At 40.4% G+C, this 25,105-nt stretch overlaps 1 protein-coding gene across 1 annotated transcript in view; it reads left to right on the forward strand.

Annotated features, from left to right (window-relative positions):
* The first annotated feature begins 2,207 nt into the window (after positions 1 to 2,207).
* LOC131223524 (putative tRNA pseudouridine synthase) overlaps positions 2,208 to 25,105 on the forward strand; it is a 62,555-nt gene continuing 39,657 nt past the window's right edge. The window contains exons 1-3 of the mRNA XM_058218963.1: positions 2,208 to 2,518; positions 7,888 to 7,923; positions 11,405 to 11,517. Of these exons, the coding sequence (XP_058074946.1) occupies positions 2,278 to 2,518; positions 7,888 to 7,923; positions 11,405 to 11,517 (390 nt within the window). The 5' untranslated portion in view covers positions 2,208 to 2,277. The remainder of the gene's footprint in view (positions 2,519 to 7,887; positions 7,924 to 11,404; positions 11,518 to 25,105) is intronic.

The raw sequence follows: 25,105 nt of genomic DNA on the forward strand, positions 1-25,105 counted from the left end.
TCTTTAAAATTATCTATTCGAGATGTGACCATGCACAACTCCCTTATATGCCATCTTTGAGGCTCTGCCATCGTTTGAAGGAGACGGTGGAGGTTGTTGTTAAGGTAGCTACCAAAACTTATGTAAGCATTTTTTTAAAAATGAATTATAAGCTAATATTTGGGTTGCCCACTATAATAGTTGTGTAACTTGTCAAAATTTATCTGTATGGCGAAAATATTATGTTGATTTAGGCTTCACCTGGGGCACACCAAGTGAAATAATGAATGGAAGGACGAGAACCCTTTATTCATATGTCCCATCGTGATGGTTATGTGAAATGTAATCTAGCCATTATATAGCGCATTAAAATTTAAGCTTTGAGAAAAATTTTTAGGCCTAAATATCATTCAGGTGGGCCGTATGAATGAAAACAGATTCGACGATTATAGTTGATTGTACACATTGTTTTCAATTGTGTGATTGACTTAAACTATCAATGGGACTAGAATTTAGGCAATTGGCCTAAAATAGGGTGACTCAGATTGTTATCAGAGTAGATTTCAAACTATCATTGGGGTGGATCACTTCATTTTTTTTTTCTTTTTAAAATAAAAATGAACCAAGTTGGCAATAGTGGCTGTAAAGCCACCACAGGCTGGCACACAGATTGCGTCCTTATAGTCTCCGACTAGGAACGGTCAGGAACTTTGAGTGGTCACCAAGATGCAGGGTCTTATCTACACTGTTCATCTATTTACAGTCCCAAAAATGAGGCAGATCCAAGGCTTAAGTGGATCACACCACAAGAACCAACGGTGAAAATGATTCTCACCATTGAAACTTTTCTAAGGACAACCTTGATTTTTATTTACCATTCAGCCTATTCATAAAATTACATGGGGTTGGATGAAGAGAAAAAACAAATATCAGCTCCATCCAAAACTTACGTGGCCCTTTAGAAGTTTTCAATGGTAACAATTTAATATCTATTGTATAGTTCAGTTGATCCCATGATCTGCCTTATTTTTGGGCTTATACCAAAATGATACTAAAAAATTGGATGGACACCGTGGATAAGACCCATACATTACGGTGGCCACTCAAAGCTCCTGCTTGTTCCTAGCTAAAGACGAATAGGGGTAGGATGCAATGGCCGGCTAGTGGTCGATGCTCTGTGGGCCCCTCCATGATGTATGTATTTCAGCCATGCCGTCCATCTATTTTTCTAGATAATTTTATGGCATGAGCTCAAAAATGAGATATATCCCAATCTCAAGTAGACCACATTATAGGAAAAAGTGTTGATTGAATCTCGACTATTAAAAACTTTTTATAGGCCATAAAAGTTTTGGATCAAACCCTTCATCTAGGTTTGTATTACCTAATCAACAGATTGGATGTCAAATAAATAGTACAATGGGCCTCCGGAGGATTTTAATGGTGGATATCCAATCACTGTTGTTTTGCTTGTGGTGTGGCCCACCTGAGATTTATATCCATCTCATTTATGGGATCATGCCCTAAAATGGTACTTAAAAATGGATGAGATTTGTATGGTGTGTATTTAGGCCACCCAAAATTAGAGTACATATGTTTATCTTAATATATGACAGTGTTGAAATTTAGTGGGCCCACTTTTATGGACCGCTTGAAGTCCAGAATTACTTTTTTTTTTCCGATGTATATATTTTGATAGGTTTATTATCATAATTATCTATGTTGTAATATATATTAATCATTTTATATATTTTAAATAATTTGCTTGGTATTCTTAAAGATTCATACAAATATACCACAAAATTTGAGAGATTTCAAATCCACTCCCAAATATAAATTTTAAAACGCAGGGTATTCCAAATCCAAAGTGCCAAACAAAACCGGGGGTTTCAAATCCAGCGGTTTCAAATCCACGATCCCAAACAGCCCTAAAAGAATCCGGTATGTTTTGATGAAAAAAACATGGCTTGAATTTAAAAAGTGCTTTTAAGATACACACATAATAAAAGTTGAAGGGAGCTTAGTAAGCATCTTTTATGCCCTATTTTATGCGATGGTGATCCACTTGACTATTCGACCGGTCCATTAATCATTGGTATGGCTCTGCCCCGCCTGGCTAGAAAACCGGGCCTACGTTTGAAGCCTAAGCCCAGCCTTTGGGCCCGTTTAAGGTCCCAAGCAATGCCCACAAGGCTGGCTGCCCTTACTCTCCCGCTCATGCTCGCCCGCTCCATTTCATTATCTAGCTATTCCTCTATAAACTTTCCCTCCATTTCCCCCTCTTTACGTTTTCCTCACATGGCGGCAGTCGCATTTTTGCGACTTCCCTTATCTCCATTACTAGCGAATCCTACCTCCCTCTTCTCCTTCTCAAATCCTAATTCCCTTAGGGTTTTCTGCTGCTGCTGCTCCCCTTCCCCTTCCCTCTCTTCCGACCTTCTCCCATCTTCTGACATCGACACCAACGCCGATAAATGGGAGTCTTTCCGCAAGAAGAAAGTCGTAATGCGAGTAGGTTACGTCGGTTCTGATTACAGAGGTAATGTTTCCCAACTCTCTGAACAATTCCTCTTGGAACATTGTTTTTTTTTTTTTAAATGACGACAGGGTGTCTCTGCCCTTTGAAGGTGAGACTATTCCCTGCGGATGCACGCAATCACCCACCAACCACGTGCATCAGGTAATCCATGGGGAGGGGAATTGAACTCGTGTATGTGGGGAGCAAACCCACGACCGAAGCCGTTCGCCCAAACCTTGACAGGTTCCTCTCCGATGAATTCCTCTCGGAGCATTTGGACAGTTCAATTTACACTGATTGGTAAAATGGATGGCGGAGATCATTTACATAAAAATAGTTCGAATCGAAGTTTTGATGTCTCCATTCTAAAAGATAGCCATCCTTTACATGGCCTCGAGAAGGGGTGGCTATGGGAATGAAAGCCAACTTATGGATGGATTGAATTACCTGATTCATATTGTTATCGCTTGAATCTGGTTATTCCCCATAACACATATAACTGAATGGTAACCCATGAAAGGTGAGCTGGTCGTAATGGAAAGTTGGGAATGCAGATCAATCGACTGGACTATACAAGTCCAGTGCCATAAGAGCACTGGTTCATCTCCATGTGCGCATGCATGTGCAACACTTTCATGGGACGTCAGCAAAATCCTGAAGCTATTAGTTGAGACTTGGGATGACTGATCACTTATCTGGACTGTTCATTCATTCATACTACTAGGGGCAAGCCATGATGAAAAATTTGCACTGATTATATGATCCTAGCCATCCCATCAATAGTATGAAAAATGGACAGTTAAGATCCACTGAATAAACAATGTAGGTCCACTCATCACATCGAAGGTTGAAAGATCTATCCAACAGGCTCCAATGTGAATTGCTTATGACTCCAAAGAAGCATGCTTGCTTGATGATGCTAACCAATCGATCTATGGCTTGTAGAAACAGACCTTTGCAATAAAATGGCTCACATTCGAAGGATCAGGATCATCTGATTGGCATGATTATTGCACCATGGCTTGTCCCTAGAGTCTTGAATACACGGGCAGTCTTGAGTCAATGATTGGCTGTCCCACATGCCAATGGAAATTTTGGGGATGTTGCTAGGTGAAGTTAGCATCCACCCTTGTGTGCCCCACCAAGATTCAACATAGCCCAAAAATTATTCTGATGGACAATCACAACCATTTGATTGGTCTCCATCACACAAATGAAGGAAAGTTGTCAAGGTGCCCATATCAAAAGGGTTAAATCTAATAGTTGAGATGAGATATCTAGTTACCATGACTTTGTATCCATTCTCCACTCATAGTGGTGCCCACGATTTTTGGTGCTTGAGATTAGTGTGCATGCATGCAGTGTTTTAGTTGTCAATGAAAGGTCAATATTATCGCAAATAATTTTGGTATCACCACACCAGTGTTTCAAATAGCGCTCGTAGCGTATGCTACGTAGCGTCCCAAATAGCGTAAATCCCCTGTAGCACACGCTACAGGGGTCGTAGCGTACACTACAGCTATGTAGTGCGTAGCGTCCATAGTGTAAGCTACAATGTATTTTTTTACTATTTTAGTTTTTTTAATTATTTTTTCACGTTTTCTTTGTTTCTAATGTTGAGGAATGTGACACTTGTATTGTACTTGATACTTTTAACCTATGGGATTTTTATTTCTTTCATAATTGTGACTTGTGGTTTTAGTTAGACATTATTAATTGAAGTGGTTTGCTTAGGAAGTTGTTGACGTGATAATTAGTTGATTTGGCTTATATATGTGGATTGGCTTTTGATAAATGATAACTAATAAATTTTTTGAACATGCTTATAATTGATAAAATGAATCATCTTTTAGGCATTTTTATATTTCCCCCCCTTTTTTTCACTATTTATTATATTTGTCCTATTTTTAAATTAAAAATTAGAAATATCGTGTAGCTTACGCTACACGTTATGTATTTACGCTACACGCTATAGAGGGCTAAGCGCTACACATCACACTACCGCTATTTAAAACACTGCACCACACCAGGGACACCAAAACCCACTAATGTCGTATCTCTTCCAAATGTCGTCGAAAATTCGATGATTTTTTCGTTTTCCTCGATAAAATGGGTTTTCGGCGACAAAATCGTTGTTCAGTGAATTTCACGATAGCATAAATACGTTAAAAAAAGGAAAAAAAACTTTAATTTCAATTTTTCTTTAAGATTTATAACAGAGTGATTTTCAATACCTATACAAGAAGATTGGTTGATTTGAAAAAAGATTTGGTGGGCCAATCGCAGATCGATCAACATTAGTGGGTCGGTCTTCCATAGGTTTCGAAAAGCCTTCAATTCTCTATTAAATGATAGATTTCAAAAGTAGTAGGGATTTTGACGAATCTTCTAGGAATTTTGGTGGATTTTTTTGTGTATTTTGGGTAGGATTTGTGGGTTTCGGAACCCTTTTCCCCAAATACCTACAAAAGCCCATTTTGTTATGGAGAGGATGCCGATAGAGTCACTACTACAAGTCATGCCCAGGGAGTGGTCTGCCTTTGGTGCTCTATGAGCTCCACCATGATGTAATTCAAGATATCTTAGATGTGCTAAAACAGGTGAAAATCAACATCCCTCGGTTGGATTCCACAAAACAAATCCCATCATATGCCAAGTTCCTTAAAGACCTTTGTACGGCCAAGAGATGACAAAACATTCAAAAAAAAATATTTTTGACAGAAAAAGTGAGTACCATCCTCATACAAGATGTGCCCCAAAAATACAAAGATCCCGGTAGCCCAACCATCTCTTGTATGATTAGGGATCACCGGATCAAACATGTACTACTTGATTTGGGGGTGAGTGTGAATCTGATCCCGTACTCGGTCTACGAATAGCTTGGCCTAGGTGAATTAAAACCCACCAGGACTACACTTTAACTTGCTGATCGTTTGATTTGTATACCGAGAGGGATGATAAAGGACATGCTAGTCCAAGTTGATAAATTTTAGTACCCAATAGATTATTATTTTGGATACTTAGCCCATATTGATGCTAGCACTTAAATTCCTATCGTCCTTGGCTGACCATTCCTAGCCACATCAAATGCCATAATCAATTGTAGGAATGAGATTATGAAACTCCTAATCTAATAAAACAAGGGAAAACTACTCATTCTTTGATCAAAATTTTGAGGTTTCCAAAGTGTATAGTATTCACTTGTGGCAGAAAAATTTTCAATGTTAGTACACCACGACGAATCAGAGACTACAATTAGGTGAAATTCAGAAAAATTCTCTTTTATGTTTTATCCGCTCTGTCCATCTGTTTTGCGAGATCATTTTAGGGCATGAGCCCAAAAATGAGTCAAATCCACATTTTAGGTGGTCCACACCAAAGGAAACAGTGTGATTGAATGCTTACCATTAAAAACTTCTTAGGACCCACTATAATGTTTACTTGCCATCCAACCTCTTGATTAGGTCAAATAGACTTGGATAAAGGGAAAACACAAATTTCAGCTTGATTGAAAACTTTTGTGGCCCCAAGAAGTTTATAATGGTGGCAATTCAATAACCACTATTTCCTGTGGTGTGGTCCACTAGAGATTTGGATCTGCCTCATTTTTTGGCTCATGCCCTAAATTGATCTGCCAAAATGGATGGACGGACTAGATATACAATGCAAGCATCGAGGTAGGCCCCACGGTCAAGGTCCCCACCCACATCGCTGGATTCGGGTGCGACAACAAGTCATGTCTTATTTTTAGGAGCGCCACTTCATTGCTACCTGGAACCATCTATGTGGGTGGGACCCTAACTATAGGGCCCACCTTGATGTATGCATTGTATATCCACGCCATCCGTCTGTTTTCCCAATTTATTCTAGGGTATGGTATGGTCCCAAAAGTGAAGCAAATATAAATTTTAGATGGACTACACCAAAAGAAACAATGGTCATTGAATGCCCACCATTAAAAAGTAAAAACTTCCTAGGGTTCACTGTAATGTTTACTAACCATCCAACCTATTGATAAGGTCAAACAGACTTGGGTGATAGGAAAAAAAAAAAACAAATATTAGCTTGATTGAAAACTTTTGTGGCCCAGTTGAAATAACCACTATTTCCTATCATGTGGTCCAGTTGAAATCTGTATCTACTTCATTTTTTGGATCATGCCTTAAAATAAGTTGGCAAATTGATGGACGACATGGATATACAATGCATACATCGGGGTGGGCCTTGTAGTTAGGGTCCACCAGATTCCTAAATCTGGTTAGTGGAGTGTTTATTATTGATCTCTAATTTGATCATGTACGCTTACTTTTTAGCATTGGCCCTTTACACGTGGAATTTTGGAATACTTGTGTGAGATCGAAGCCACTCACCAGATTGGACCCACTACCTTATGTCAAGTGATGCACCATTCTCATCACATAGGACAATTATATGAATGCCACAAATTTGATGTCTCAAATGGACCACACCACAAGAAACAATGGTCCTTGAATGCCCACCATTAGAAACTTCTTTGAGGCCACAAAAGTTTTCGATGGATGGAAGGGATGGTTAGATGGTTGGATGGATGAATGGGATGGTTGGATGGATGGATGGGATGGGATGGTTGGATCTTGGATGGATGGATGATACATGGGATGGATGGATGGACAGTTGGATGGAAGGTTGGATGGTTAAATGGATGGATGGATAAAACTTATTCTGCATGCATTTTATATATATATATATATATATATATATAAATTTCTAAATATGCAAATATGTGTATTTAGGCATCTTCTAAAGTTTCACTGAAAAATTCCACCGTCTTCCCCATATTTTTCCTTATTTTACCCGCATTTCTGGTTATCGGGGATATTATCGGCGATAATGATATTGTATCTTTATCTCCAGCCAGCGATACCGACAACTCGAACACTGCATGCATGCCATGTGTGCTGTGGATGATTGCCATAGAGTAATATTTCACGGCGATGTGCAAAGGCATTACTTAACTATGGCAACTCATCTACTGCTCATGTGGCACACATCTCAGTTAGTCTAGAACGTCCCAAGGTCGCACAGTTTAGATGATCTTAACCATCTGATTTCCATTACATTCGGACTACTCTCCAATTTCCTTTTACATTGTCCATTTGATGGTCGACAATTGGACCATTAATATTTTTTTGATAGGCGTTAGTTCCGTCTTTGCTTCACCTACAATGTTCATTTGGATAGTCTGAATTAACTTTCTGTACTCTGTTATTAGGTTACATATCATTTTTGGGCCGTTAACAGCTGTTATATTGATCTTGTAGTGCTCTTGAAATCATAACACAATAGATGCACTTACGCTGTGTTTCTCCTCTACTTGAATGCGGTTTTTAATGAAAAGTCCCATTCAACAGGTCTGCAAATGCAGCGAGATGTGAGCACTTTATCGAGTAAGACCGGATATCTCTTATCTTTAAACTTATGATTAAATTATGCTATGTTCAATGTTTATTTTTTGCAAATTTGATTTTCTTTCTGTAAGTTCTGATATTGTATGAAGTTAAAACTTTTTCTTTTTCTTTTATTTGCATTAAAAAACTGGATGCCAAAAGATTGATCTTTTAGTTGTGAATATTATACTACTACTGCTACTGCTACTACTCCCACTACTGCTACTGCTACTCCTGCTACTCCTGCTACTGCTACTGCTACTCCTACAGCTGCTACTGCTACTGCTACTACTAATACTAATACTAATACTAATGATAATAATAATAATAATAATAATAATAATAAGAATAACAACAACAACAACAACAACAAAAAATTGGGAACGGCTACATGAATTGTTTTTTCCATTCCACTCTATCAAATGCCATAACTTTAGTTAGACCATAGGTCATCAAGACTTTTCTTACTACCTACACGGCTATGCCCACATCCTTTTGGGCCTTCCCTTTGCCCTTCTAGAGCTTTCAATGTGTACCAACTCAGTCCCTGATCTCCATTGCACATGACCAAACCATCTACATCTACTTCCCTCATCTTGCTACCTATTGGTGCTACTCCTAAATTCCCTTGAATGCATTCATTTCTAATTCTATCCTTCCTTGCCTTGCTACTCATCCATCTTAGCATCCTCATTCTAGCTACACATCCTATGGACATGTTGTTCCTTAACTGCCCAACATTCTGTTCCATAAAGCATGCCTGATCTTATAGCCATCGCATGAAATTTCCCTTTCAGTTTGACTGGTACATGACTGTCACATAAAACTCCAAAGGCACATCTCCATTTCTTCCACCCCTCTTGAATTTTATGGGCAAACATCCTTCTCAATCTCTCCACTCTTGTGAATTATTGACCTAAGATATCGAAACTGGTTGTTTTGGGAAACTTCTTGGTCATCAATCGTTACTAATTCATCATTCCCACTCTCATTATTACTAAAATTGCACTCTGTATACTCTATTTTAGTCTAACTAATTTTAAATCCTTTAGATTTTACAGCACCTCTCCATAAATCTAGCCTTGTTTTTATGCCCACCCTTGTCGTGCAAATCAAAACTATGTCATCTGCTAACAATTTACACAATGGGATCTCTTTCTTCGAATGCTTCGTTAACTCATCCATAACCAATGCAAAAAGGTACGAGCTCAATGCCAGCCCCTGGTGCAAGCCTGCAATAATTGGGAACTCACTTGATTGTCCACTAGAGGTTCCTACGTTTGTTAAAGCCGCCTCATACATATCCTTGATCATGTCAATATATCCTCTTGAAACTCCTCTCTCCCAACACCCACTAGATTAAATCTCTAGGGACCCTAGAATAAGCTTTCTCTAAGTCAATAAAGACCATGTGGGGATTCTTTCTCTTGTCCCTATGTTTCTCCATCAAACATATCTTTATTCTTTCTGTTTCAACTTTGAAGGACATCAGGGAAAATGATTGTGTTTCAACTTTCAAGGACATCCTGGAAAGATTCTGTTCCCAACATTTTATTGAGAGGAAAATGAATAGTTTCTGTGAATCGACTATATGTTTCAACTTTTGAGGACATCTGGTAAAGATTCTCTTCCCAACATTTAACCACTTTATTCAACTTCCACTAAGACATATGGTTAAGGGAAATGGTTATTTTGGTCGTTTTAATTGCAGACATCGTTTTGAATTAACATGTCCTTTTTTTACTTGATATTTGTACTATACTCTTTTTTATCCTGAAATTGGTTGAGTAAGAAGGGTATTAGTCTTCTTTTCTCAAGAAACCTTGAAAAATTTGATAAAATACTTGAAAATATTTGATCGCTGACGTAGAACTTGATACTGAACAACTCAAAACACTAATATATAATCTGAATGGTTAGCTATTTAAGTTCAGAATCTTTTTTCTAATGCTCAAAGCAATTTCACATTTACTCGGACTTGAGAGGAGTGTCAGTCAATTTTCATATTTGCACATTTTGGTTTTAAAGGATCAAATCTCGATGTCACGGTTGTTGGGACTGATTATTTGCTATAGTTTGTTTGAGGTCAATAATGCAACTCTCATTTCAGTCCCTAGTCAAGTCCTGATAATTTATAATGAACTAACTTTACAAGGATTTCTTTTTTCTTTGCCAAAAAAATAAAAAAGAAAGAAAGAAAGAAAAGAATTGTAGATATTTACCAACCCTTCACTTTATTTTAGTGGTTGCTTCTTGCTTGACATCCACATAGGTCAAAGGGTCAAGGATTGGTATCTTTTTCTCTTCAGAAAATTGAATATTTTTGGGCCTGTCCATAACAGAACTTTGTGGAAACCTGTTAGGTTCTCCTAAAATGTTTTGGGACTGAGGAAGTAGGGATTTAAGATTAGTGTCATATAACCTATATCAAGATGCTTTTCAATAGAACAATAAGAATGGTTTTGATGAAAACACCATGGAGATGTAGCGAAGGGTTCATTTGGCAGCATGGATTTGGAATCTTCTTCTTCTTCTTCTTTTTTTTTTTTTTTTGGGTTAGCTTGTTAGTACACACCCATGTCATGTTAATACACACACTCCATGTTAGCCACCCCCGCTAGGGATCGATACCAAGACCTCAAGTGTTGAAATGAGGTATCTAGGATTTTCAGTTAAAACGAGGTATCGATACCAAGACCTCAAGACCTCAGGCATGGATTTGGAATCTAGGATTTTCAGTCCAAATCATGTTTGGCACCCCCCCTTCTTAGATTTCAATCCTCTTAACTGTTATAAGTGCTCTCTTAAAAAGCCCCCTTAAGTCAAAATCCAGGTTGCCAAACATAATTTATGGATTCCACAGGATTGAAAATGCAGGCTGCCAAGTGCAATTGAAAGAATTTAAAATCCATGATTTGGATTATTAAATTAGAAACCGAATCGATGCTGCGAAATGACCCCTAATAGGACTTACATGAAGATGCCGTGGGGAAGTTTTATTTTTTTCTTTTTGTTTTTGAAGGAACTAAGCTAACTACATAAGGTTATCAATACAGTACAGAAGTTAATTCTGGAGATTAATTATTGGAGTAATTTTTGTGTTGAGACTCTTTTATCAGTAGTATGACTTTTATGAAGGAATGGGAATTTGATATTTGAAGAAAACTAGCTGTAATATTAGGAACTTGCAAGAAATTTTCATTGTTAAGGCTCTGAAAAAGCTTTCAAATGTTTTCTAAAGTACTTCAGCTTCATAAAAATAGATGTGCTTCCCTGTCCACACAGTTTTTAAGGTCTTAAAAGAATGTTTGATCATTCACGACATATGATTACAAGCATTGTTTTCATTCGTTTGCTTATTGCTTATCCTTATCTAAGTAACAAAAATAATGATGAAATTATGCACTTAACCAGCTTAGCATGGAATTTATTTATTTATTTTTCTTGCTAAGGCATTAAAGCATTACAATCTTGCTTGTAGCCATTGAAGCAGAATTGGAAACTGCTATCTTTAAGGCAGGTGGAATCCGTGATAGTAATTATGGCAATCTGCACAAAGTTGGTTGGGCCAGAAGTAGCCGAACTGATAAAGGAGTAAGTATCACTCACAAAGCAGCTTTCTTAGTTTAATTAGTATGCTAGATATCTGCCTTTTCAACTTCCTTGATTCTGACAGCCATAGGTGCAGCCAAGGTGGCTGTATTGTCACAGTAGTTGCTTAGGGTCTTTGCCATTTGAAATAGATAGATGATTAACATTTTAGTGAGTAGTAAGTGATGCAATCAGGCTCCAGTCTCATATGCATACCAAAGAAGATACAAAGTGGGGGCCACATGACCTCACATGCAAGGGAAATTGTAGGGAAGTGAACCAGTCGCCGAATAAGGCACACAAATGCCCAGATTAAATAATGAAAATGACTTACTTGTCCCTACAGATGGGTGGATGTAAAACAACCCATACATGGTTATTTCAGGAGTTTCCTCTTTGTTTAGATTCACTTATTATTTGTTTATTTCCATTTTTTGTATTTGGAGTCAATCTTTTACTGATTTAGGATGCGTTTTAGGCAAACCCAGATCTTTCACAGCTCTTTATGTAGAAGGGTCTATAAAAGACCAAAAACCATGTGTGTACCTCTTCTTATGCTTTGGTTGAAAGATGTAAAATGTTCCCAACGTGGGATGATTTACAGGGGCTGTTGTTGTGTCTCAAATCTCAATCATAAAAGGCAATAAGGAGAGGAGAGAGAGAGAGAGAGAGAGAGAGAGAGAGAGAGAGAGAGAGAGGTTGCATGGAAGAAGATTTTGTTCAGCATGTTCTATCCGATTTTGTTCAACTTTGCACCTCCCAAGGGATGAATAATGAAGTTGCAGAGGAAATTCGTAAATGCATTGACCCTAACTACTAGATAGGGCGGCGATAGGATCTCTTGTGAGGTACCTCTCTCTCTAGATGGACTTCACAATGTTGTGAAAGAGATGATGGCTCTTCACAAAGTCCCTGGACGCTTCCCATTTTTAGAAAAACCTGGCGGCGTCACTATATAGGGGCTTTTCAAAGTTTATAACCTGGTGGAATCTCTGGGGACTTTTATCAACAAAGGCATTGCTCAATTTATCCAGAAAGAAAGGTGATGATAAAAACCCAATTACATGCTTTTCAAAGCCCAATTGTGGGTTTGGCCCAAAAACCCAATTACATGCTTTTCAACACAATAAGACACAAGCTTAAAGATAAGATAGACTCATAGGCCTAAATATTATTTTCAACACTCCCCCTCATGTTGGTACGCAGATTTCTATTATGCCTCGCTTGCCAATAAGAAATGAAAATTGATTATGTGGTAATGATTTGGTGAATATATTAGCACGTTGAGCAATGTTGTCAAATCGCATATGCGATCATGTGAGATCACATATGCATATGTGCATAGGCTTTAGGCATCTTTGCTGCATGTTCAACTTAATTTAAAAAAATGTAAAAAAATATAAGAAATTTGGGGAAACTTCCCTAAGTGATTAGATAACTAATTTTACATATTTAAAATTTGTTTGAGAGCAATAAAATCAACTAACCAATGAATGAAGTACATTAACATTCAACAATATAGTTACAAAACAATCAACAAACTATTTATTGTACAAATGCAATTTATAAGTTATAACTTAATGTTTATATACTACTTACAAAATAATAGTAATATTCTAAATGTCTAAAACTATATACATTGATTCAGCTGCCATTATGGTATTTGATCACCATCATCGTCATCATTGTTGTCATCATCATCATCTCCTTCTTCGACGTATACTTTATCTATTTCTGTTTCTTTATCATCTGTACACACTGGTACTTCATCAACATCTAGTGGTTGATCTTCAACTTGATCAATTCCTTTTATCTCCTCAATATCTTCCATCGGCTGATTGCTACTGCTCACCTCCCTTCGCCTTCGAGTGGAAGTATCTTCTTCAGGTGCTGATCCAAATGCAGCATCTTCAACTTGGGCCCATGTCAACTCCTCGCCAGTAACGATTGGGTCCTCCGTTTGTACAAGCCACTCATTATCTGCATCCAGATCATCTAAGCAGATATGATCATAAAAACTAGGCTTTTCTCGCCTAGCTTGGAATTGTTCTCACAGCTTGTGGTTGTATTGGACGAAGACTAAGTCGTCGAGCTTCTTTTATTCAAGGCGATTTCTTTTTTATTTTTTAGTGTGAATTTGCATGAAAGAAAGTGCATTAGCTTACTTAGACTTGGACTTAGTTATAATTTTTAACTCCCTAACTATAACATTTTTCAAAATTACTGCCTCGAGCGTGCTCTAGTTACACTTGCAACCGCTAGTAGAACACATGATTCCAAGAACACTTATGGCCATCTTCTTTAGAACTAGATCCTTCCTATTCGGGTCCGCTCCATAGGCAACCCACTAGTTCGTTGAGAAAAATAGTTTAAGTAGGTTAGACTTTGGAGATTGGATTGTAAAAACTATTTGTAAGAGTTTAAGACATTCATCCTTGGCAATTTTATTGTCTTATGCTTGATGACTACATCTCTTGAGAATATACCCCCATTCTTCGTATAAAAGTCTAATAGAGCTGAAATCCTATCTTGTTCTTCTTTATCTGGAACCATTATTTCTAACATGTCAAGAAATTCATTCATATGCGTCGTTCTTTCTTCTATCGGATTGGGGAAAGCGAATAATACAGATGAATTAAGGATGTATGCAGCCAAATACAATGGAGATGACATTTGGCTGCCCCATCTTCTATCTTTAATATCTAAAATAAGCTTGTAATCACACTCTTTATAGTTAAGTGGTCCATGATTTTATTTCTCACCCTCTCCATCGCATCATATATGTAACTCATTGGTAGCTTCTCATCTCCGCCCACTAATCGCAACACAGCAATTAAGGGTTCAAACGTTTTTAGTGTCTTTATCGTTTATGTCTAAAATTTTTGCGAAAGGATGGTGTATTGGACTAGCTTTCCTTTAGTCTTCTTTGACTAAGGCCTATTAGTCCAATTGGCCGCCATCATCCAAGAGGGCCAAGGTCTTTTGTTTGGAACTGCTTCTGGATACGAGTCTTGGCTTCTGATATGCCAATAGGATCACTCCCTATGACGATGACATCATCTACATAGATCACAATTGTGACCATCTCTACTTAGTATTTGTGACCATTCTTCACGAATACCAAGTGATCAATTTGACATATATAAAATCCAAAATTGATTAGCACCTTCCTAAAATTTTCAAACCAAGCCCTGGGTGATTGTTTTAGACTATAGATGGAGTTTCTATATCATTCTATTCTCCCCACGAGCAACAAATCTAAGAGGTTGCTCCATGTAAACTTCTTCAAATAGCTCATTATTCAAAAAAGCACTTGTGAATTCTGGCTGGTATAACGGCCAAGACCTGTTTATGACCATAGAAATCAACACATGGATCGAGTTTAGCTTAGCAACCGGAGAAAATGTTTCTTCATAGTCCAAGCCTAGTATTTGATTGTACCCTTTTGCCACTAATCTTACTTTTAGACGTTCAATCGAGCAATTGGTTAGATTGTTTTATGGAGAAACCCACCGGCAGTCGACTGGGCATTCGCCATGAGGTAGAACGACTAGTTTTCAAGTGCCAGTCTGGTGCATAGCGGCAATTTCCTCTACCATAGCTCTTTGCCACCTAGGGTGAGCTAATGCCTCATGATGGGATGGGGAAATGACCACCTTAGACTAGGACGTGTAAAGGTATGGACAGATGGAAGCAGGCGATGGTATGAAACAAAATTAAAAATTGGACGAAGGGTGTAAGAGTGAATAACTTTATGAAGAGTAATTAGAATACTGAGTTTTGAAGGTGGCGGTAGATGTTCGGGGGCCTCTTTTAAGGGAGATGGTGGCGGATGTGAACTGGAGACCATTGGAATGGGCCAAGGAGGTGATGCTGGCTTGTCTTGATGCTGGAGGAGGGTCTTTGTTGCAGCAACAAAGGGACAAGGAATGGCGGAGTGATTTGAGGCTAATAATTTCCCTTGACTGAGAGGATAGGAGAAGAATGGCGTATCTTCAAAGAAGGTCACATCTGCACTAATAATAATTTGATTTTTTGACGGATCGAAGCACTTGTATCCTTTTTGAGCGTGAGAGTATCCTAAGAAAGCACATTTGGTAGCACAGTATCAAGTTTATCAAGACCAGGATTTAGAGCATGAATAAACACGGTGCAACCAAATACTCATGCTGGTAGAGGAATGATGAAGCTTCTAGAAATAACATAGGAAAGGGAGTTTTTCCATGAAGAATGGAGGGCATCCGGTTAATGAGGCAACATGTTGTAAGCATGACAAAACTCCAAAAGCATTTGGGATCGTGCATATGGGTAGGAAGAGATCTTCTAACTTCCAACAAGTGTAATTTTTTTGTGGAGTATGGGCACAAGATGTCCGATGGGCAATATCGATCGAAGTTAAGAAATCTTATTAGGAGGAGATATAGAGATACTCAAGTGCATTATCAGACTTAAGGCATTTGATTTTTGTGTTAAACTATGTGCCAGCCTCAAAATGAAAGACTTCAAACATTTCAAGTACTTTAGAGCAATCTTTCATCATAGACACCCACGTCATTCTTGAGTAATCATCGATAGACATAACAAAATACTTGAAATTATAAAGATTTAAGTATTTGAATCGGACCTCAAACATCGGTATGAATCAAATCAAATGGAGATAAACTTCGCTTATCAAGACATGGCAAAAAGGTAATTTTAGTGTGTTTAGCCAATTGACATGGTTCACATTCGATAGAAGAAATAGATGATAAAGAAGGAACAAGGGTGTTTTGATCAGAAACATGTGTTGGAGATTGGAATATCCACATTCAATGATAACAAAAGAAAGATCAAAAGAATAATCATTATCATTTTATTTCATTAATTTGAATTCTTATTACATCCCTTATATTGCCCTCGATTCTAACACAAAGTACACTTAGTGTAATCGAAGACAATTCAATAATAATTTTGGCAGCATCTCGGCTTGTTTAGCATCCGTCGTAATGACAGAAGAGTTGTGTGGGTTTGAAACCCTAGCTTCGCGCCAATATGCATAAGACACGCGCACGAGAGAATGAACCCTTGATGAATATGCAAAATTGCATAACATATAAGCCATTGATGACCCCTGTTGCGCGATCACGGAATAGGCCAGCTTTCTGCATGCTTGAATCTCCTTATTTCCTCTCTCTCGTACTACATCCTGCAGGATACCTATATACTGCAACTCCTGACTCTGAAAGCTCCTGAATATCTCTATGATCTCTTTGATATTCCTCTCTCTGGTATCTCAAATGAGAGGGAGAAGGGGTATTTACAGGCCTCCACACATGCGAACTATCCAATCCGCGCAATTAAGGGCTGTTGCGTGGCTGCATAACATACCCCCATTGCGCGGTCGTGCAACAGGCTTTTGTGATTTTGACAATTTTACTCTTCACCAAGTATCCCAGCAATCCATCTTCCATTTCGCGGTCGCGCAACCCATCTCTGTTGCGCGGTCGCGCAATGAAGCAATCTTGTGTAAATATGTATATTTTGTACTCTAATAGATACCCTCTCGATCCTCTGATTTTCTTGTGAAATTAGACGGGGGATCGAACCTTTGTTCGCACAAAAGTCCTTTCTTTACCCCTGTTGTGCGACTGCACAACTGTGTTACGCGATCAGGTCCGCACAACAGCCCATTGGGTCCTGCTGTCTATATAAGCCCGCCCCCCTTCATTAAATCTACTTTGCTTTTTGACTTCTTTCCTGAACTTTGCCTGACTTTCGTGCGACCCTGCAACAGAGCTCCTTTGCGCGACTGCGCTATTGATCTGCATTGCGCAATTGTGCAACAGACTTTTGCTTTGGAAGAAACTTGCCCAAGTATCCAGACTCTGGCGAAATTCCATCCCGCTTTTGCCTTTTTACTCTGATCTCATGGTAAAGAGCAAGAGAACTTCCAACGCTTCCTAAGAACCTTCTACTCGTACTCACCAATCTCATAGGAGCCAGAGGTCGGAATCCCAAAATTTTCAATCCCCCCAAATTGACGATCGCCCTAGAAAAAGGGTCAAAACTACGGTTAAGCATCCTTCTTTGTTCAAAGAGCCGAGTCTGCTAACAATAAATTTTTCCCAAGAATATCATGTCTGGCCAGCCCCATCCTCTAGGCTATAATAATGGGGGATATAGAAAGGCCTCCACGAGAGGGTCGAAAGATAGACTGAGAGAACTGGTTGAAGGCCACCCCAAATCTGCGAACGGATAGTTCCAGACCGTCTGACAGAGAATTCACTTCGCCTCCCTCTTTCACAAAGAAGAAGCACTTGAAGAGCAAATGACAACAACTCCAGGAAAAGATCAAGGAGTTTAACAAAAAAGGTCTTCAGAATACCTGGGATAGCGTGAAGGTCCACTAGGAGATGATCAAATTCAATAGTCCTTTTAAGGACGAGATGGTCATCATTCCAATGAATTTGCGCTGTCATCTCTCAATCTTGTACAGCGAGCCTACAGACCGGATGACACAATGTGATTCTTTATACGACCCATTGGGCCATGAGAGAATCCCAAATCTTGGAGGGTCATCCGATAGAGAAGGGTTCATGTCAAACGACTGGCAAAATCTCTCCGATGTGGTTCTTGATACGATGCTATAACCCTCATCATCTCTTCCCCATCCACTATTTGGAGACCATGCAACAACGCTTCCGCACCAGAGTTTTTTTCGGGTGGGTGAATCTGATCAATGAAGTCGATTGCCCATCCTTAAAATGGTCGTGGCTTTATTATGGAATGTATTTCGGTCGCAGGCACATGTTGGATTGGTCCATTCCTTTGGCATGCCTCACAGCCCTTTGCATACTTGATGCAATCGGTCATCATTTTCGGCCAAAAATAGCCATAACATCTGAGCGTGAGTTTCATTTTTCTCTCAGCCTGGTGGGCTCCGTATATACTTTCGTGGACCTCTTCCATGGCTAGCTTGGCTTCTTTCTTTAATAAGCACTGAAGTAAAACCCCATCAGCCCCTTTTCTATAGAACTCGTTGTCGACCATCACGTAATTCGCAGCTGGCTTTCGTACACTTCTATCAGTTCTGGTACGTGGACTTTGCAAATAGCCCATGAGAGGAGCCCTCCAATCATCTTCCTCTGCCTCTACTTTGTATATTTCCATTGCAATCTTCCTTTGAAACACAAAGGGTAAGGATCTTCTTTGGATGGTAATCGACCGCTTGCCCGAACCTCTCAGGGCATCGAGCCCTACAGCTAACTGTGCCATTTCATTGGCATCCACGTTATATTCCCTGGTGACATACATCAACTCAACCTCTTCGAATTGGTTGAGCAACTCGATCGCACATAATATGGCAATAAAGATAGGCTGGTGCATTTAAACAATCCCGCTGTTTGATTGATCACCAACTGTGAGTCTCCTATAATGGTCACATTTCTTGTGTGCAATTTCAACAACAGCTCCTGGCCGATTATCATAGCTTCATACTCAGCCCGATTATTAGTACAATCATACTCTAATTGGAACGTGAATTCTTGCCGATTCCCGTTAGGAGTAATGAGGATCACCCTAGCCTCGGACATGTCGTACGTCTTTGACCCATCGAAGATTAACTACCATGGTGTGAGTTGCACACAAAATAGGTCAAGTACGCTCGGGGGAATTTGTTCCTCTAGGTTCGAAGGGTGGTCGGCCAAAAAGTCAACTATGGCACGACCCTCTATTGCTTTCTGTGGGATGTAATGTAGGTCGAATCTAGATAAAGCCAGCACCCATTTACCAATTTGGCCATTCAAAATCAGCCAATTCAACATATATTTTATCAAGTCAGTAACTGCTATTACATTTACTCTCTCGGCCAGTAAGTAATGCCTCAACTTAGTGGCCACAAAAAAACAATGACAGAAACAATTTTTCCATGACTGAATACCGTCTTTCGGCGTCGAGCAGCATCCTACTTAGTAGATCGCCCGCTCCTTCCGCACGTCGTCATCTTGTGCTAAAAGGGCTCCAACATACTCCGCTGAAGCTACGATATATGGTTTTAGTGGTCGATCTTTGATCGGGGGCATCAACACGAGCGGCTTCATTAGATATTCTTTAATCTGGTTGAAAGCCAGCTGGCATTCTGGTTCCAAGATAAATTCAGACCCCTGCTTCAATTTTATCAACGGAGAAAAAAATCTTAGTCTTGCCTGCACAATTAGAAATAAATCTTCGCAAGAAATTAACGTGACCCAAGAATCTTTGTAGCTCAAGCCTCGTTTCTGGGCGGCCGGGCATTAATCACGGCCTAAGCCTTGTTTTGATCAACTTCGATCCTTTGGTGTATGAAGAATCCTAGGAAGTTATCGACTGAGACCCTAAAAGCACATTTAAGGGGGTTCAACTTTAATTTATGGAGCCTCATTTGCTCAAAGTACTTGCGCAAATGGATTAGATGCCTAGTTACATTGGTTGATTTGACTGCTACATCGTCCACATAGACTTCCATGAAGCGGCCAATCGTATCGTGAAAGATTGCATTCATTGCCCTTTGGTATGTGGCCCCTTCATTCTTTAGTCCGAAGGGCATCACTACCCAGCAATAAGTTCCTAACGGCCCCGGACACCTGAATGCTGTTTTCGGCACATCGTCTAACGTGATGTAAATCTAATTATATCCAGAATTCCTGTCCATAAATGATACTATCCCATATCCAACAGCCCGATCGATAAGCTGATTGGCCACTGGCATGGGATATTCATCTTTAGGAGTGGTTAGGTTTAAATTCCTAAAGTCAATGCACACCCTCAACTTACCATTCTTTTTTCATCATAGGGACCATGTTTGACATCCATTCCGCATATTTATTTGGTCGGATGAAACCGGTTTTCAGGAGTCGCTCGATTTCCTCTTTAATTTTGAGAATAACTTCGGTTGTCATCCGCTTAAGTGGTTGTTTGTACAGTTGATACCCTTCTTTTGTGGGTACTCTATGCTCAACCAGGGATTGATCAAGCCCTGACATTTCATGGTAATCCCACACAAAACAGTCGATGAACTCTGAGAGTAGCTTTAGTAACTCCTTATCGGGAGGTTGCAACAAGTTGCTTATGAACGTTGGTTTTGGATCCTGTTCTGTACCTAAATTGATCTCGACTAGCGGATCTTGGACTTGCCGTCGAGAATCTTCCTTTTCTCCTGATGCTTCTTCGAATTCAATATTGTCTTCGTCGGCTGATTCTTCCAACTCGGTCAGATTCACAAAACAACCATCATCAGCTTCCTCTAGGCTCTCTTCGAGCCTTTTTATTTTGGCCGTGAAGTTGGCCCAGTTTGTTTCGTTCTTTGTCATCCCAATCATGGGATCTCTTCAATGGTGCAATAGGAGAACGACTGATATAGAACAATGTCCTCCGGAATAGCCTGCACAATGCGATCTGGGTTCTTTCTTACTCTGATCCTAGTAGGTCGGCCGAACTTATTTCTCCCAATGAATTTGATAGGCCCTACCTTTTCACCATAATAATAAGCTTCATTGGCATTCGACGTGGCCAAGAAAGGTTTGTTATCGGCCAGGACTAGCTTGACCTAGTTTTGGTTCCAAAAAATCACAAACTGGTGAAGAGAGGATGGGATGCGTGCAAAAGAATGGATCAAATCTCTCCCTAACAGTGCGTTATAGCTTGACTAAGTATCGACAACAAAAAATGATGCTAAGATTATTTTTGTGCCCACGGTCAAATCGACCGACAAGACACCATGTGTGTTCGTGCATGGCTGACAAAATTGCTAACGGTTACTTCCGATGGGATCAGATTGGCCGTGGTCTTTCCTAGCTTGGCCATCATTCTCCGTGGTAATAAATTCATTGCGGCCCCATTATCAACCAGAAATCTAGTAATAGGGCATCTGTTGAAGTGAGCTGATATATACAGTGGCTTAAGGTGCCGTGTCATGTCGTGGGTGGGTTTGTCGATGATTACCCTTTCAGATACATCCCCGGCCTCGACGGAACCGGGTCGACGTGTGATGGTTTGTTGACTTTGGATTCATTTTCCTTGCTCTCTTCGAACAGGAAAGAAGCATGTTGTATAATCACCGGAGGAGCGTATTCTTCTACATCACCAGCCGTTCTGTTTGGTTGAGTGGGCCTTGCCTGAAAGCTGGATGATAGTCGGAAGACCATATTACAATGGAATGTCACTGGTGACAGTGAACCAAACACAATTTCACCACTTGAACCATGCCCCCCCAAGTGTTTCAGATTCCATCTTCTTGATCGGATTAGGGTATTCATCAGCCGCAAGCTCGGTTGACAGATCAATGGGCAAGGAGATTTTCAGTGTGTCGGTGGTCGATGAAAGTTTTGGTTAGCCATTCCTCTGTTGGAAAGCAGTCTTCGTTAAGGTAATCTGACAAATTACCGTTGCTATCTTTTTCTTTAAGGTCCCCCGACCGATCCGTGTCGTCAAGGGCATCTAGACCTTCCTGTACTATAGTTGGTAGCACTGCTTCGACCATATTCACTGCCAACTGCTCATCAAGAACGAGCACCTTCTAAAAAAGGCGGGTATTTTAGCTTGTGGTTGAGGAAGTGTCCTTTCCCCTTCCATTTCCCTTCTTGCGGTAGCCTGCTGTCTTTGCCACTGATGCTTCCAGGTCCTTGTCAAGGCTTCTGGTATCACTGGAAATTTTGGATGAGTGACTCGTTTCCATACTCCCTCTTGTGTAGTAGGAGGCTTGACCATCCTTGGCAAAGGTGATCCTCATCATGAACGACGATTAGAGGCCGACTGTATCAGCTGGTGACGGTCGGGGCCGTTGTTGCAATTCTCCCTTCCCCTCTTGGGAGAGTCTTCCGACCTGGACGCGATCTCTCGAGCACATCGATCGCATATTCGAGCACCTTGGCGTCTTCTCCTGGTGGTGACCAACCGATCATCTCGAGGATAAGAAACCCATCGGCTCCCTTGAGCAAACCGAGTGGGCATTCTTCGCTGACCATCGGCGTCGAGATCGATCTTCGGTCGCGGGTGATCCCTTAGATTAGCGGTGACCATTTTCACCTCAATGTTGGTTGGGAATGGATCAGTGTCGATTAACATCGCCTCTTCACCCTTTTCTGGGAACTTCAGTAGCCCATGGTCGATGTGGTCCTGAATGACATTCTTGAACATACACACTTGTTAGTTGAGTGGGACCGAGTTCCATGCCATTTGCAGTACTCGATCTTTTGCAATTCATTGGCCAGAAGTATCTTATGATTGATAGGAATTTTAATAAAAATTCCGGCCAACAATATATCAAATATTTCTTCGGCTCGGGTGATATCAAAGGTATACACCTTCTGAGCCTTTTGAGCGGTCGGGGCGGTCGATTCCGCTTTGATCAATGCTGAACACACTAGTGGCTTCTTAGCCACTACCTCTGCAATTGCGATCTCATAATTGGGGTCATTATAATATGACCCTAATGACGAGTTCCTTCGCCTACCTCCCTCTTGCAAGAGTTCCTCATAGCGAGAGACCTTAGTCAGGTCATTTAAATCAACGAACTCCATACCTATAAATTTCTTATGGAGCTTATATTCAAGTTCGTTTTGTGTGAGTTACACGAATTCAGCCCCAGTCATATCAACCTTACAGTGGCTCTTCGCTCGCTTGAACCGTATAGTATAACTCTCACATGATTCCCCAGGCAACTATCGGAATCGTGCAAGGTCGGCCATGGTAATCTCCCTGCTCTTGGAAAAGAACTGAGCGTGGAATTTCTCTTCCAGCCCCTGCTAGGTATGCATTGAGTCTAGCAGTAAGTTTTAGTACTAAGTGAAGGCCATTTCGGTCAACAAGTGATCGAATAACTGTAACTTATAATAGTCATTGTTGGCCAGCTTGCCACATGGCATCGTGAACCGGCTGATGTGCTTAATAGTCGACTGACTAGGCTCGCTCGAGAACAGGGCAAAATCCGGTCGATAATTTCTCGCAAATGGGTGTTGCCGGTCTACCCACTCGGGGTATGGTTTGTGATACATGAGGATAGTGTTACGGTCGAGCACCCGACCAATAACTGCTTGGACAATCTGTATTATATGGTCGCGGTCCACCCGTTGAGGCTCCAAGACTGGTGGGTGATCCGGACCAAACTAGTTAAAATTATCAGGAAATCTATCAGGCACAAAATTCCTGACCTCCCGCTCAAGCCGCCTAACTTCCATAGGAGGTGGTGCGTTCCTGACCTCCGGAGGAGGAATCGAGGGTGGATTACGCTGCAGAGGCGGCATAAGTGGCAATGGAACCGCATTGCCGACCGAGCTTCCGTTAATATTATGTTGTGGTGCCAATGGTGTTCGTTTCGTTATTATAGCCAACAATCGTTGCATGGCTTCAGTCTGACTGGCCATGTACCGATTGATGCTCTTGGCTTGGATACAGAATTGCTCTACTTGGGCTCTTTCATATTCCTGCACCATTTGGATGCTCATTTGAACGTCCCGAAGTACCATGGACACCTCGTCCGGGAGTACGGCTCGGGATGTTGACGGTCCTACCTGATCTCCAGTCAGGTTAGTATTCAGATTTGATGCCTTGAGGGTTGCATGGACTAGCACATCCTCTTGTGGAGGTGGTGCGGTCGGTGTTGAGGGCTCAACCCTGGCAATACGGGCACTCTGCATTTTTGGCAAAAGTCACACTGTAGTTTATAGACAGGGTCCTATTGGGCGTGCTAGAAAATTGTTTATCGCCGTTTTCTGCACTGGTGCGCGGGCGTGCCAGAATTGGAATTGCGGCTCCAATTTGAACCGAACAACAATGACCCCGAGCGCCGAGGTAGGTAGACACGTAGTGTATGACCGAGGTTTGAGGAGATCGGTTGCCTATTCAGCCACTCGCTCAATTTGTAAATTGGATTATGCCATATTCAGAGGGTAGGGTTCGTCCTTTGATGCTGGTTTACTCATTTGCCTTTCGTACGAAAGGATTTTTCAATACAGATAAAATAAAATGAGAAAGAAATCCTTACATTCGGTTGTGGAGAACAATTGAAGAACACCTCTCCGATTGATGATCCGAATCCAGTGTGTGAGCATAGACTCGAGTTACAGCTAGGGTTACATGCTGCTTGATTACAGCTACGAATTACACTGAGGAATGTAAATCAACAAGCTTGGAAAGTAAAGATTACGCGAATGAAGGTAAATTTGTTTAACTTGGAAAGTAACGGATTACATTAATGAATGTAAATCGACAGGATAATTGAAAGGGAATTGAAAGATAGATTCGGTTTGTTTGGGTTGTTGTGAGACGATTTTCCTTCTTACATTCATCTTCTATTTATAGCTCTGATCCATCTGTTCTAGATCCTTCCTACGTTCTGACAGTTATTGTAACCGCTCTCCACTTCTTGGCTTCTGGATGCTTCCCACATTTTGCTTCCTTTCATTCTCCTTGCGCCACCTGTCATGCAACCGTTTGAACTCGGTCGCATATCCCTTGACCACTCTGGCGATACACGGAATTGCCTGACACGTTGTGGCTCCACTTCCCAAGAAATCTTATTCGTACATATCTGCCAATCTCTGGTCGCACCATGCCTGCTTGTACAGATCACACGTAA

Source organism: Magnolia sinica, chromosome 13 (assembly GCF_029962835.1).
Source record: "Magnolia sinica isolate HGM2019 chromosome 13, MsV1, whole genome shotgun sequence".
Lineage (NCBI taxonomy): Eukaryota > Viridiplantae > Streptophyta > Magnoliopsida > Magnoliales > Magnoliaceae > Magnolia > Magnolia sinica.